The 16198-nt window shown below is 40.3% G+C and overlaps 1 protein-coding gene across 1 annotated transcript; it reads left to right on the forward strand.

Moving 5' to 3' along the window:
- The first annotated feature begins 790 nt into the window (after positions 1–790).
- slc41a2a (solute carrier family 41 member 2a) lies at positions 791–10992 on the forward strand. The gene is made up of 10 exons (XM_063908648.1): positions 791–1165; positions 1399–1506; positions 2791–2862; positions 3024–3168; positions 3711–3857; positions 5893–6040; positions 6206–6285; positions 8813–8944; positions 9466–9614; positions 9692–10992. The coding sequence occupies exons 1-10, from the start codon at positions 791–793 to the stop codon at positions 9866–9868; spliced, it is 1533 nt and encodes a 510-aa protein (XP_063764718.1). The 3' UTR covers positions 9869–10992.
- Positions 10993–16198: the final 5206 nt, after the last annotated feature.

The raw sequence follows: 16198 nt of genomic DNA on the forward strand, positions 1-16198 counted from the left end.
CTTTTTTTATTTCTAGTACTTACTTTTCCTCAAACCTTTGATTGTGATCTTGAAGTTGATTAGACCCTGACTGCAGAACTATTTTATACAGTTTGTTTGATGCACCATTCATTGAGAAACCCTTGTGAATCTGCAGATTTCAGAGTACAGGATTAATTTCAGATGTCTGTTTAGCTTCAAAGGATTTAATATTGGTTCATAACAGTAAGGTTGTTGTCCTTTCTAACAATTGTTGATGGTCAAGTTCACCATGAAGATGTAACATGACACGATGATGTTTCTCAATCATAATGTCAGTTTCTTTACTTCCAAACAGTCATTTTAATTCAAGGTAATATTGATAAGTTCTGATAAACAGTTGAAGCAGGTTTGTTGATATGCAAATGATTGAAAGCCACCTATTTGGGATATTTTCTCGCTCTCAATTTGATAACCTCAGCTGCTTAGTACCTGGTCATCTATTAGGAATTCCGAATGTAGAGCTTTGTCTATCCCAAACAACGCTGCCTCAGTGTTGCTGATGAGAACAGGCATGAAGAATGATAATGCAGCAATGTGTGCCATCAGATGACCCTGACACAGCCAAGCTTTCCACATGCCAAAATTGCACCCTTGATTTTTCATGGAAATTAAATACACAACTTGATAACTAAAGGCTGAGCTTTTGAATCAACTGATACAACTTTTGAACCAGTTTTTTCTTGCTGTTTTTTTTTTTACTTTTAGTGTTGGTGTCACTGTTTCTCAGTTTGCAGAAGCATCAGGAGTAGCATCCTGCCAGCGTTACACCATGGTTGTCTCAGGGTCACACAATGAAAAACTTTCCCCAAAGGGCTCTGTGGGAAAAGGCACCATCCCACAGTATGGATCCTACCCATCTGCGTTGCAAAACACTGGAAGTCCACAACGTTTTATCTCTAATGGGAGTATTTCAACAATCAGCCCCAGTATTCATCATGAGCCAGAGTGCACTGAGACGGACTTTCTGCTCCCGAGTCAACTCTACGGTAGATCAACGCTCAGTAGATCCACAACTGCAAAAGATGCCGATGACTCAGGTCCACCTGCTGAGTCCCTCCGCTCCATGCTACTTCAGATCCTGGTGCCTTTCCTGCTGGCCGGGATCGGGACTATCTGCGCTGGGATGCTGCTCGAAGTGGTGCAGGTAGGTAAACAAAGTAAAGGAGAGGAGGGTAAAGAAGTGGTTTAAAGCTCAAAGAGGTCATAATTGCTTGGCTTTACAAAACCTGGAAGGTAAATTATAGAGATTGTATAAAGAAAACATTCTAATTTTGCCAGATAATAGTAATTATTTTCTTAGTTGTAAATAAGCATGATTTATTGTGTGTTTGTGGTGTTTTTTTAAATTGATCCATATTAAGTTTGTTTTCATGGCAGAGCTGGGACGTGTTCCAGGAAATTACAGAACTCTTCATCCTGGTCCCTGCAGTGTTAGGCATGAAGGGTAACCTGGAAATGACTTTGGCTTCAAGACTCTCCACTGCTGTAAGTGTGAATGCACACACACACACACACACACACACACACACACACACACACACACACACACACACACACACACACACACACACACACACACACACACACACACACACACACACACACACACACACACACACACACACACACACGATAATTTAATATATTCCTATGCATAGAAATGAGCAACAGCATTGAAGGTAAACAAACAGAAATGATAACAGGGAAACTAAGACCTCTTTCTCAGAATTATAATTTTGCCTCTTGAACCATGGATTTTCTGTCCTTGTGTGAAACTCCTCACAGAGCTGTGAAGAGCACGGCAGCTCACCAACTCGCAGTACAATGTCCTACGGGTCAAGTTGATAATAACAATAGTCCAATGAGTCACATAAACTGAAAAGATGTTTCTTTGGAAGGGGAAGAATATGATGATCAAATAATCATTGTTTATTAACATGTATGTGTTGTATAGCTCCATAACTTTACAAAAATATTCAACACATTGATGAATAACACTGTTGACAGCATAAGACGTTCCTTCATTGGGATAAAAATAGGATGTTTTTAGTCAATTCCATTCTTGTGACGTTGATGCTTCTAAGAGCCCTAAGTTTTCACCTTTATAGGTGAAAATTGTGTAGTTGGAGTTACATTTTATAAAAAACTGTGACCAGCAGATTATAAACATGTCCATCTTTAGTACAAACCACTTGGCTGAGGGATGTTGACAAGTAATGACGGAATATTAACAAGTTGCCATTGGTGTTTCGTTGAAGTAATTCTCAATGTACTGTATGTTATCAAATATTCCCTTTATAGTTTGATCTTCTGTTTGACTGTTTGTAAGCTTGTGCAATATATATATTTATTTTTTTCTTTTCAGTCTTTCATCAGTTTTTATACTTTTGTTGAATACGGGCCATGGGTACTCATTATAGATATACCGGTAATAGATTTTTTTTAAATCCCAAAAGCGTTCTTCTTCATTGGTCACAAGGATTCTAACAATGTATTTGTTATTTAAGAGGTTACAGTATTTCTATTTAAGTTGGATGTAACTGGAGTAGACATTATTCACAATTGTTTCTGATGCTGTTGTTTGAGTTGGTGTTTTAACATCATAAACAATATGAAGCCATTCATTATTGACTTTGGAAACATCAGTTTTAAAAAAATGACATCACATCCATACATAGCTGTTCTGAAGCCTAATCATATGACATGAGCTTCATCAGCACATCGAGTCCACCAAGTTTTGAAAGGGTCATCCACATCTCCTGTATTTAGGTGAATGCAGGAAAAATGGAGTCCACCAGAGAAAAGTGGATGTTGATCGTTGGGAACTTAGCACTCAAGCAGGTACATTATTCTATTTTGGTTAGAGCAGCTTTGTTTTGATTAACTGTATGTATTTTGTCTTTAAAAAAAACTTTGTTGTATCATTACCTGATTATCTGCATAATTTTAATGCAATCTACCAAGCCTTGTGGGTATTGCTAAATAGCTCGCTCATTTCCCAGCTTCAGGCCACAGTGCTCGGCCTGTTAGCCTCTTTGATGGCGACTGGGTTGGGATGGATGGCTGAAGGACAGATGCCGCTACATCACGTAATGCTCCTGTGTTCTGCCAGTGTTTCTACAGCCTTCATTGCTTCATTGCTGCAAGGTAACAACACAATCTGCCATACTTTTGAAACACTGTCACAATCAATCCATTCAAACCTTCTCTGCTTCACCCTTGACCCCAATCAATTCAGCGCAACGATCCTTACATTATAGATTATACAATGACAGGTGCCTATGAAATCCATTGTGTCCTGTGTTTTGGGCCAGCTATACCTGAAAAATCTCTTTTCTTGAATAGAGTTACTTTTCATGATAGACATTATGCTAAAAATAGAGAGAGACACCTCTAAGACATATAAAGAAATTCTGGAAAAGTTGTATAACTTTTGGGGACACAATGTCCATTTATTAAACCACAATTTTACATGCTGATTTGACAAGCTCAGTGCCACAGATGCAGCTTGGAATTATGGGCTGAATTCACACAAGGTACTCATGCTTTCCTTGCTGCCCTTACTTAACCTTTATTTTCTTAACAATTAAAATTGAAAATCAATAATGCTAAAAGTAAATGTTTAGGGCTCTTTTAGTTCCATGTCACCTCATAAACTAGGATTTTGCATTGTCTTTATCCGTCTGTAGGTTTTATCATGGTGGGAGTGATTATTGGCTCCATGCGGATGGGAATCAACCCTGATAACGTGGCAACACCGATGGCTGCAAGCTTTGGAGATCTCATCACTCTTGCCTTGCTCGCCTTCTTCAGTCAGTGGTTCTTCTCCCTCATAGGTAAAAACATCAAAGACAACAAGGTGATCGGTTTAAATCTGATTGACATAAACCAGAATATTGTGAAATAATAAGTCGGAAAAAGATCTAACTTTGATATAACACTATATATCTAAGTTGTGTCCGATACGCAAATCCAGTGCTGATAAAGCACCGGAAAAAACGGCTGTCCTAATTCCTCCGACCTAGAACGTAGAATGTACCCCCCAAAATCTATATGCATAATCCCCTTAATCTGTTTAGGGAGGCAACTCACAACATGGCTTAAACACCAGCTGCCATTGTGTCACTTATTTCAGGCACTAAAACGTTGCATGTCCGACCGCCAGGATATCAACGGAAAGTGTAATGCAGTAAGTGTTGGTGGGCTGGTAGAACTCCAGTGCAGTATCCAAAATGCACCTGGAGGAGAAACCCTGTGTCGTTTGGGAGACTCCCTGGTTTAGGGCAGCTTCGGGATCCACAATCCCTAACCCCCCTTTTTGAAACTTAACTATGCCAATTTGAATGATGTAAATAAAAACTAAGCATAGCCAGAGTCAAACACTGATATCACAGCCGTGATATTACAACACAAACAAAGCATAAGTCATATTTCAGCATCAATCAAAACCAAATCAACCACAGCGTCCAATATGAAGCTACAGCTTTACCTTAGCATGGTTTCTGTTTCCCATACAAAATTTAAAATCCAAATGATCAACTACTGTCATCCTTTTCCAAGGAAGGGTTTTCTTACCTTACACTAAGCCCAAGCTGATACCTTCAGTGACCACCAGAGAGACCAGATATTGGGTCGAGATGTACAAAGTACAAACCGGTTTTATTGGTTTTTCACAAAAATAGAGGATTACATGATCGAAAAAATAAAAATAAAAATCCAAAGTTTAACACATCCAAAATAGACCAAAAAACTGGAATAACAACAAGGACCAAAGGCCCAAGCAACAAAAGGGCAAAATGCTTGAAGCGGTGAAAGGCCAAAAGGGTCCCATTTCACCCATCATCCTTTATAGTCTCTCTCTCTCTCTCTCTCTCTCTCTCTCTCTCTCTCTCTCTCTCTCTCTCTCTCTCTCTCTCTCTCTCTCTCTCTCTCTCTCTCTCTCTCTCTCTCTCTCTCTCTCTCTCTCTCTCTCTCTCTCTCTCTCTCTCTCTCTCTCTCTCTCTCTCTCTCTCTCTCTCTCTCTCTCTCTCTCTCTCTCTCCCCAACCCTCTCTTGATCAGGTGTTTTCCCCTTTTCTGTCTTTCAGTAAGAAGGAGGTTACATAGTTTTAGCATTTACTAAAAACAATTAAGAATGTAAAATTAAACAAAGTAAAATTATAGTTTTAAAATGACATTTTTAATAAAAGTCAATGAAAACAACTTCTATGATATCAGAACACTTTGACCATGTCATTTATGGAATTAGATTTCTTTTAACTCAATTGAGTATATCCTTAAATGTTTAAAAAAAACAAACTTGTAAAAATATCATAACTATATCACTAAGTTCAGTTACCTCTAAACATGTAAAGGTCATAAACAGTTCACCAGTTCAGCTAAATAGTTTACTTCCTGCCTGAATCAACTGTTTCTTTGTCTCTAAATCTTCATCTGTTGTAACCGTCTTCAACGGTGTCAAAAACCACAAGGCATTGTTTCTTAGAATTTCAGTGGAAAATGTACGCCTGTACAATTTGAGACATAGAAGGAGCATTGTTTAAAAGTTCAGTCCATATTCTGTCTGGTTTCGTTTGTCTCGTAAGAGAATTCTGAGAAATACTTTCCACCAAAATAGACTAAAGCCAATCATACATTTATTTAACAATGGTAGAAGTCATAAAGGCAGGATTTTTAGGTGAGGTCTGACTGCCACAGCCACAGCAGAACTGTCAACAACACCAATGGTTCAGAGGTCATGTAATTTTTATGTTTGGCCAACAGATGGTACTCATGATCCTGGAACCAACTCATCCATAAGGACCATGAACCTAACAAAAACTGAATCCTTGTTGCAAATACTGGTATAGATAGTGACCTTTTGTCTTGACAGAACTGTATCCCTACGTGTTGTACCTGGTGGATATGTTCTTTTTATGCCTGATTCCTCTTTGGGTGGTCATCTCCTCCAAACATCCTGCCAGTCAGCTCCTGCTCCACACAGGCTGGGAACCAATCATTACAGCTATGGTCATCAGCAGGTACTGGCCCCAGTCTTTACTCACTTTTCAGAAAGCACGCATATGTATTGAAAACTCATTAACTTCGTTTGCTTAGGTGTGGATTCCGAAGTTTATAAAAAGTTAGCTTTTCAAAATGCAGAACTTTATAAGGAGATATGTATTTATTGTCTGTGTTTCTTTTAGCATTGGAGGATTAATTCTGGACAAGGCTGTATCAGATCCAAACCTGGCAGGAATCATACTTTATGCACCAGTCATAAATGGTGAGTCATCATCTTTAGGAAGTGGCCATAAGGGCCTACCGCTCGTTTGGTGACCCAGGTACAGTGGGGCAAAAAAGTATTTAGTCAGCCACCAATTGTGCAAGTTCTCCCATTTAAAAAGATGAGAGAGGCCTGTAATTTTTATCATAGGTATACCTCAACTATGAGAGACAAAATGAGAAAAGAAAATCCAGGAAATCACATTGTAGGATTTTTAATGAATTAATTGGTAAATTCCTCGGTAAAATAAGTATTTGGTCACCTACAAACAAGCAAGATTTCTGGCTCTCACAGACCTGTAACTTCTTCTTTAAGAGGCTCCTCTGTCCTCCACTCGTTACCTGTATTAATGGCACCTTTTTGAACTCGTTATCAGTATAAAAGACACCTGTCCACAACCTCAAACAGTCATACTCCAAACTCCACTATGGCCAAGACCAAAGAGCTGTCAAAGGAGACCAGAGACAAAATTGTAGACCTGCACCAGGCTGGGAAAACTGAATCTGCAATAGGTAAGCAGCTTGGTGTGAAGAAATCAACTGTGGGAGTAATTATTAGAAAATGGAAGACGTACAAGACCACTGCTAATCTCCCTCGCTCTGGGGCTCCACGCAAGATCTCACCCCGTGGGGTCAAAATGATCACAAGAACGGTGAGCAAAAATCCCAGAACCACATGGGGGGACCTAGTGAATGACCTGCAGAGAGCTGGGACCAAAGTAACAGAGGCTACCATCAGCAACACACTACGCCGCCAGGGACTTAAATCCTGCAGTTCCAGACGCGTCCCCCTGCTTAAGCCAGTACATGTCCAGGCCCGTCTGAAGTTTGCTAGAGGGCATTTGGATGATCCAGAAGAGGATTGGGAGAATGTCATATGGTCAGATGAAACCAAAATAGAACTTTTTGGTAAAAACTCAACTCGTCGTGTTTGGAGGAGAAAGAATGCAGAGTTGCATCCAAAGAACACCATACCTACTGTGAAGCATGGGGGTGGAAACATCATGCTTTGGGGCTGTTTTTCTGCAAAGGGACCAGGACGACTGATCCATGTAAAGGAAAGAATGAATGGGGCCATGTATCGTGAGATTTTGAGTGAAAACCTCCTTCCATCAGCAAGGGCACTGAAGATGAAGCGTGGCTGGGTCTTTCAGCATGACAATGATCCCAAACACAACGCCAGGGCAACGAAGGAGTGGCTTCGTAAGAAGCATTTCAAGGTCCTGGAGTGGCCTAGCCAGTCTCCAGATCTCAACCCCATAGAAAATCTTTGGAGGGAGTTGAAAGTCCGTGTTGCCCAGCGACAGCCCCAAAACATCACCGCTTTAGAGGAGATCTGCATGGAGGAATGGGCCAAAATACCAGCAACAGTGTGTGAAAACCTTGTGAAGACTTACAGAAAACGTTTGACCTCTGTCATTGCCAACAAAGGGTATATAACAAAGTATTGAGATGAACTTTTGTTATTGACCAAATACTTATTTTCCACAATGATTTGAAAATTAATTCTTTAAAAATCCTACAATGTGATTTCCTGGATTTTTTTTTCTCATTCTGTCTCTCATAGTTGAGGTATACCTATGATAAAAATTACAGGCCTCTCTCATCTTTTTAAATGGGAGAACTTGCACAATTGGTGGCTGACTAAATACTTTTTTGCCCCACTGTATGTGAGAAGTATGGATATTTGTCCTGTTCTCCCTGAGGTCACTCATTTACCTGTCTGTGACTGCTGAGTTGATTTAATTAACACTGGATCCAACCAAAATAGCTAGGTCTAACCTCTACCAATCCTGGCAAAACAGGCTAACTAAGTATCAATTCTTAACGTTATAAGCCATTTCATGATTACCTGGAACAATGGAAAGTCTATATGAGATGTGGCCCTACCTTTACATTGTGAAAAGGATCAGAAATTGTGTACAATCTGATTGTGGTGCTCAAAGCACCAGAAAAATACAATTTACAAACTAGACAGCAGTTTGTTTTTCCAGAATTCATTTTTTTTAAATTTATGTTTCTACTAAACTACACCCGAAAAGGGACCATGAACAGCTCCCTCTGTTAATTGAATCCAGCTGGTTCTGTGGGATCAGGGGACTGCCCTTCCCCCTGTATGGTATTTTCTTTGTCTGCACCAGATGTTGATGCCCCAACCCCCTCTGGAGAACTGCCTCTAGACAAATTCTTCACCTCCAATCAATGTGACTCTTTGTATTTTAGTTAGGATATTCCTTCTGCTGATGTGTGTTTTTGGGAAGTGAACATGGATAAGACTTGGATAATAATGCACAAGTTATGAAAATGGATGTTTTCATTCAGTTTCTCAGTTTCCAAATATGGCCCCCCATCACCCTAAATTACAAGTTATAATTTCGGAGGTGAGGTACTCATCACTTCATATGGTAACTATGTCAATTTACAAATGAAAGTCAGAGATCAGGAAGTTATAATGTAAAAATAAATCCCTTTGTTTTGTTCCTGTCTGAAGTCAGATGAGTGTTCTCTACATTGTCTTTTCTTAACAGGTATTGGAGGAAACCTTGTTTCCATTCAGTCCAGCCGTATTTCCACTAATTTGCACTTGAATCACTCACCTAAAGAGGTACCTGAAGACCGTAAAGGCTGCTACAGCCCTTGCCGCACTTTCTTTGGTTCAGGTAAAGATTTGTTTTTGTTTTAAATAAAACACACACACACACACACCCCCTCTCTCATCTCCCTCTACCCCCGCTCCCATCTCTCCCCTGACCTCTCCGCCCTCCGTCCCACCCACCTTTCCCCACAGCCTCAATGAAAATGTACCAGGACATTAATCCCCCTCCCTCACACACCCGTCCCTCATCCAGCACCAGTCACTTTCTATTCTGCGCTGCTACTGAAAATGTACTTTGCTCGAAGTATTTTTTGCACTAAAGAACTACTTGCACTACCGTCAAACTGTGTTGATTGTATCGAACATATGTATATATTACTTAGTTTTTGTTTTGTATACCCCTTTTGACCCCCCCCCCCTTTTTTTTCTAGGCTCTTATCTTTTTATGTTATATGTTCTTTTATATTTGCACTGTGGGACTGCCAGAAACGGTATTTCAATTTTCTGTATGTATGACACATGTGGAAACTTTAACAATAAAGTGGACTTTGACTTTGACTTTGATGTTTATCTTTATCATTCCAGGAACAAACCATCGATGTGCTCAGGTTCTTCTTCTTCTGGTCATCCCCGGTCAGCTCATCTTCTTACACGCTATCCACCTTTTAAAAGGAGGCCACAGTTTGCCCAGTCCTCTGTTCACTGTCACCTTCTTGTCTGCTTCTCTGATTCAAGTGAGTCAGAACACATGTCGTAATTTTTCCTCTGCATACTTCACTGTTTCACAACATCACTTGTGTCCATCTCTTAGGTCTTATCCCTGCTGTGCATAGCAGACTGTATGGTCCACTCCCTATGGAGGAGGGGTAAAGACCCTGACAGTCACTCAATACCCTACCTCACAGCCCTTGGAGACTTTCTAGGCACAGCTCTCCTCTCTCTAGCCTTTGTCCTGCTATGGTACGTTGGTGACTCCGGCAGTGTATAGGATCAAAGAAAGGAAGAGTTTGCACAAAACCTCAATTGTTTCAAAGCAAATAGAAATAACAAAGCAACTGAACATTTTCTGCAAAGACAGTCATCTATTCATTCTTCACATTTTGTTTCACTTTGTCATGAGTATCCAACTAACAGGTTTACCAGATGTGGGCTTTTTTTACATCAATTTATAATCCTCCATCTGCTGGCTTCCTGACAACATGGCCCGTCATGTTGACCTAATGTCCCCGGGTGAGCATCCTTGCTGGCCTTACAGGATGTTTATTAAAGCACTTTCTGTGTTTCATGGCAACTGTCAGATGCACACAATGAGTTTAAGGCTCATATAGTATAATAAGGGGCACATAATCGTAGCAAACACTTATTAAGTAAAGGTTTCGGTCTCCAAATTATTTTATTAGTATTTTGTATGCTGACGAGATAACCATATTTGATATGCTTGTGTATTCTTATTATAATTTGATTAACAGTTGTATATTTCTTGTATAAACTGTATAGGTACATAACTCAATACAATATACTGTACATAAGCTGTGTGTGTAAAGACTCTGGGTTAAACTTTTGTTCTACTTTGTGGTCTGATTAATATTCACTTCATTGAATTTTGTAGACTGTGTACAGGAAGGGAGATAACACACATGCTGACACACAGCTCTGCAGCCTCACCCACTGTGGTCTCCCTGTCAGGTAATCCTCAAAATATAAGACTCGGGGCCATCCAACTCAAATTCCTCTTTTATCCTTCAGTAGTCCATGCTCGTGGGGTTTTCTGCAGTAGGTATATTAAAGAGTCTAGCCTGGGGGTTGGATAATGTGGTAGTGCCTACAGTGGGTGTTATTGGTGGGGGGAATGTGGTGTATTAAATCTAGTGATATACAAAGGTAAATACTCTCTGAGGTCATAGGTTGGGTAAGAGGAATGTTGGGTGATAGGAGAGGGAAAAACAACATCTGGCATATGTCAGGGGGCCCCTAAGAACTGACCTATGTCACCTTAGGGGGGCACACATTGTTAATGATTACCTCAGGTGAGCACACATTCTTTGGGTGCACACACATATTTTCTTCTATAAATGGCATGCACAGAGATAGTTCTGGGGGACTTCCACAATAGTTCTGGGAACCTCGTATGGCCCACGGTGGTGTATGATACTATGCTGTTGTAATAAACCTTATTATATACAAGCTGGTGTCTCCAGAGACTTCTTCATCATCTTCACCAACATCGCTACAAGATATACATCAGGAACAAATGTCTTCGTGATTTAGTCATTTGACCATTTCTGATGAAATCTGCTGAATAATGAAAGTCGGATTGTGTGATTTTTCTGGCCCTAAACAGGAGTTTCTGTATTATTCAGGAATTGGCACAAGGCTATCGAGCAGCATGCTAGTGTGGAAACGTTTTTAATTTTTTTTGTTCAATTGAAATGCAACAATTCCATCATTTGCAATGATCTTCATTATGGCAGCATTTAAGGTGTTCAACATTTACTATGTTGAACACAAATCAGTAGAAAAGTACTAAATCATTCAATGTTTTTTCTAGTGAGCAATTACGAGCGGTTTGGGGTTTGTTGTCTTGCTCAAGGGCACCCCGGCAGTGCCCATGAGGTGAACTGGCACATCTTCAGCTTCCAATAAGACTGGAATCAGATCACTGAATAGGCTGTACACACCGTAACAGACATATGCACATTATAACCTGTATGGTTTGATTTTAGTATGTTCACAGTATCTATGGGATTGAACTCCAGGGTCCACTCTGACCTGCAAGTCTGCAAAAAAGCCATAAGTTAAATTAGTGTAGGGGCTGTGATGCTGACAGTATGGGTGAATGTTGAACATGGGTCAATGGTCAAGCTCTTACCAATAAACACCTTCACATGTATTTACAGTTGAGGCCAAAATGATTAGCCCCCCTTATGAAATTAGACAAAACTCTTGATTTCTCCATGGAAATTACCATTAACAACACGTGTTTATAGTGTATTTGTTCCCAAAATAACAAAGACAAAATGTCCACTAAGTTTGATTAAGATATTTTATTGATACACTGAGTTGAAATAATGTCTCTTACCAGACATCCGAAACCATGCTCAATCTTTATAACTCAGTTTGAATAAGTAAAAGTTTCCACACTAATTCTAGCCAGTTGCGAAAGAACAATGTCCACAGGAAGACAGGGAACTGTGTACTTGCATTATCTTTTGTTCACCTTTACCATTGAAGTATATCTTGTAGCGATGTTTGTGAAGATGATGAAGAATGCATGATCTGTAATGCATGATCTGTTTGGTTATGTCACAACCTCGACTCAAAGCAGGAGAATCAAAAAGCATGACCCAGAGACACAGTCTTGAATGTAACAAAAATGTCTTTAAATAAAGATGAGCAGAAAAATCCTTCTTCCAGGGTAAGGAGAAACAAAAAGCACTCACAAGGAGGAAAAAGACAATTTAACAAAAGGAGAACTTCAGGATTATCTCTTCTCTAGAGATTAACTTTAGCATCAAAACTCACTTGGCTTTGCCAGACAAGAAGCACACTTAACTTGAATAATCACTCTCTCACCTGAGGCCTGACATGACTGCAACAGGGAACGAACAAGATGAACTGACACTGGACAGGGGGAGACAGGAGTATTAATGCATGAGGTGAGTGGGAACAGGTGGAAACAATCCAGGGCGGGGCAGTCGCTGACGATGGCGGGAAAACACACAAAGGGAGGAAGTAACAGGGCCTGAAATAAAAAACTGGAGGTAAGTCCAAAATAAAACAGGAAAAGGAAAACGAGACATGACATGAAACACTGCGGCTTGACTAGACATGACAAAAACACTTAGACAGACATGACATGACGTGAATACACACACCTGACTTGACATGACGTAAACACTTGATTAAATGACAGACATAATCAATAAACATAACTAACAGATTTGACGTGACACAACAGTATTTTGAGGAAAAACTTTCAGAGACATGTTTGTATATATCTAAGACCTATGATAAATGGTGGAAATACAATACATATCCTTTAAGATTCAAAATGGGGTTACGGATTTTGGGACGTGATGTTTCCCTAAACTGGGGAGTCTCCAAAACGAGATCGGGTTTCTCCTCCAGGGGCAGTTTGGATACTACACTGGAGTTCTACCTGCACACTAACACTTACTACATTACACTTTCCGTTGATATCCTGGCGGTCGGACATACACCGGTTTAGTTCCTGAAATAAGTGATAGGCAAAGCAAGGCAAGGCAAGTTTATTTATATAGCACCTTTCAACACAAGGCAATTCAAAGTGCTTTACAAACATGAAAGACATTAAGAGCAGTAAAAAATAGTGCAGCTGTGGTGTATTAAATCTGTTCATACAGTGGGTTACTCTCTGACATCATAGGGGGTGCAGAGAGGATGTTGTTCAGGGAAATGGGGGGCCATAGGATGTTGCTTAACTATAGCTGGAATACGTCAGGGGGCCCCTAGGACCGGACACATGTCACTTTAGTGGGGCACACCTTGTTATTGAAGTATATCTTGTAGCGATGTTTGTGAAGATGATGAAGAAGTCTCCGGAGACACCAGCTTGTATATAATAAGGTTTATTACAACAGCATAGTATCATACACCAACACGGGCGATACGGGGTTCCCAGAGCCAATTGTGGAAGTCCCCCAAAAACTCAACCAAGTGCAATTGATGGATACTAAGAAGAAGGAGAAGATGCAGGCTCTGGTGATACCAAGTCAGTCTCTATTGAATCAACAGCTACCACACAGCATAAACAAATTATAAAAGGACATTTAACATACAAGGGCAGCTAGTGTTTTAAGCAGACTACGGTGGTCTTCCATTTCGATTTTGGGGGGTATGTTCTGTCCTAGGATTTTGTGTTGGACATTGCAAAACTGTTTGTCACACAAGTGATTATGAGCTATACTCTGGTCTAGCGTGCTGCAATTGGGTCATAACTACCTCTGTTACACTAACATGGCCTAAATCCTGATCTGAGACACAGCTGCAATAGGCTGCCGTATGTGGAGAATCATTTGGAGAGCTCAGTCCATATTCAAAACAAAAGCAAACACACCATGAGTGTGGAGATATGACAAATCATTTATGAAAAGCTAAATTGTGTTTAACACGCTAGACCTAGACATGGAAATATCTCATAGTTTTGCATTTCTTTTATGCAAAGTATACAATTAAGAAGAAGTTGCTAAGTAATATTTTGCTTAGGTATTTAACTTTTGACCTAGTTCATAATTTTCTCCTTCCTCTGTCTCTATTCCCATGGCATAGTTTTTTGGCCTTCGGGGTGCTGTAATCTCCCTTAAGGAGGGGGCAGCTTTGGCGCTTTGTTGATGCTAGTCTATAACCGAGCACAAGCTGACATGATATAGTTATAGATAGTTTATTATTTAGGGACATCTAGAAGCCCTTCTTGACTGGAATGTAGGTTCCCTGGTGTACATTCTTTTGCCATGTATGACAGCTTTAGTTAGATTTAGGATCCATATTTGTTTAGTCTGGCGACTGAAGAATGTTGATTGTCCATTCGGAACTAGATAAACCTTGTATTGTAGAAGAGATCTTCAGAATTGGTCAGACAACCGCTCTGTCAACTCATGGCTGCAGCAAATGTCTTGTCAATTCTCCGGCTGTTAACTTCACAATAAACCTTTAGTGTTTGCCATCAAAGTTCCAGCTCTCCCGTGTCTCTCTGTGTTTCGTCTCCATTGCTCCAGAATTTTCCATCACAGAAGGATGACATTAATGCTGCCTTTTGGTTGTCGCACAGACGTTAACTACTTTCCTGAGACATGACCCTAACTATGTTTATGGCTCTGCTGTTGACATGGCATAATTAAGCACCTGTGAACCTTATCTTGAAGGTGGACCTCCTAACCCAAGGGAAATACTCAATGGGCAATGTCCGGACACTGGAATGTTTCAGGCTATCTGCAAGGAGTCTGTCTACGAATAATCAACACTAAATTTCCCAATAGTGACTATAATTTAGAATATGATTGGGTCAATGCTTTAGAATTAAGCAAGATTAAACAAGTACGACACCCGATAAGAAGGACTTCCAGATGTCTCTAAACAATAAACTATATCATGTCAGCTTGTGCTTGGTCATGAACTGGCAACAACAAAGAGGATGAATAAAAAGGTATGAAATCATTCCAATGTATACTCGAGGACAGTAAACCAAATATATAGTTTAAAACGGGAGTGATTAGTAAAATATGCATAAATAAAAAACATTTAGGTAGGTAAAATAAGATAAACTTTAAAACATGTTGAAAGCTAAAACTAGTCTTTACTGACGCTTCCCAGGAGGGGAGAGGGGGGAGAGAGGGGGTAGAGAGAAGGGCTCTGAGACAAACTCAGGAGCCCAGACACACAACTATAAATTAACAACAAAAATAAAATAAGTTACATTTATTTGTTATTGGCTATGGTATGTTATTGGTTATGTTCACATACTTTTTGGATTATTAAAACGTATGCAGATCTTTTTCATATGGGTGTTTAGAGTTGTACCCTCTAGATCTAGTCTCTAGTAATTCTGCGCTCAAAGTGCACCAGATTGAAGCGCTTTACTTGAAAATGTTTAAAATGTTGTGCCCGGGGGGCATACCTCCGGACCCCCCGGACATGTTCATACAATATCCAATATATTTGAAGCCTTTTGCATGTATATAAGCTGTATATTGTAGAGAGTTTTCATTTATTCTTTAATATTGTGAATTCCTTTGGATACTTTATTGATCTTTATATTTTCTACATTACGATTTTCAAGCTGGGGGTTGGGGGCGCCAGCTAAAATCTTGCCTAGGGCAGCAAATTGGTCAGAGCCGGCCCTGCTTATCACACTAAATGACGTCAGCCACGGGGGTGGGGAAAAGAAATGGGGCAAAGCCTGCAAGCTAGTTTAGGTAGTCAGCTCGAGCACCAATGATACATTCGCACATAACGCCCCTTGCCACTCTTGTAACCAACCAAACACAGTCTCATAAATCTGGCACTCCATTTGAGGGGCTAGATCTACCTGCGTATGCCTATGCCTTGCTAATGCTGCTGCTGCTGCTGCTGCTACTGCTGCTTCCACGCTGCTAATGCGTTCACCTCGCTGCTGCATTCACGTTGGCGATGCTTGCCTGCCCCACCACCACCCCAGCTTCCACCCCAGCATCCACCTGTAGGCTCAGGGGGATAGTTATCTAATCATCACTCAATGATCTATGTAAATCTGTGGAGTGATGAGGCCCGAGCCTAGACACCAAACTCTACTACTGTATATACT

The sequence above is a fragment of the Eleginops maclovinus genome, chromosome 2 (assembly GCF_036324505.1).
Source record: "Eleginops maclovinus isolate JMC-PN-2008 ecotype Puerto Natales chromosome 2, JC_Emac_rtc_rv5, whole genome shotgun sequence".
NCBI classification, from domain to species: domain Eukaryota; kingdom Metazoa; phylum Chordata; class Actinopteri; order Perciformes; family Eleginopidae; genus Eleginops; species Eleginops maclovinus.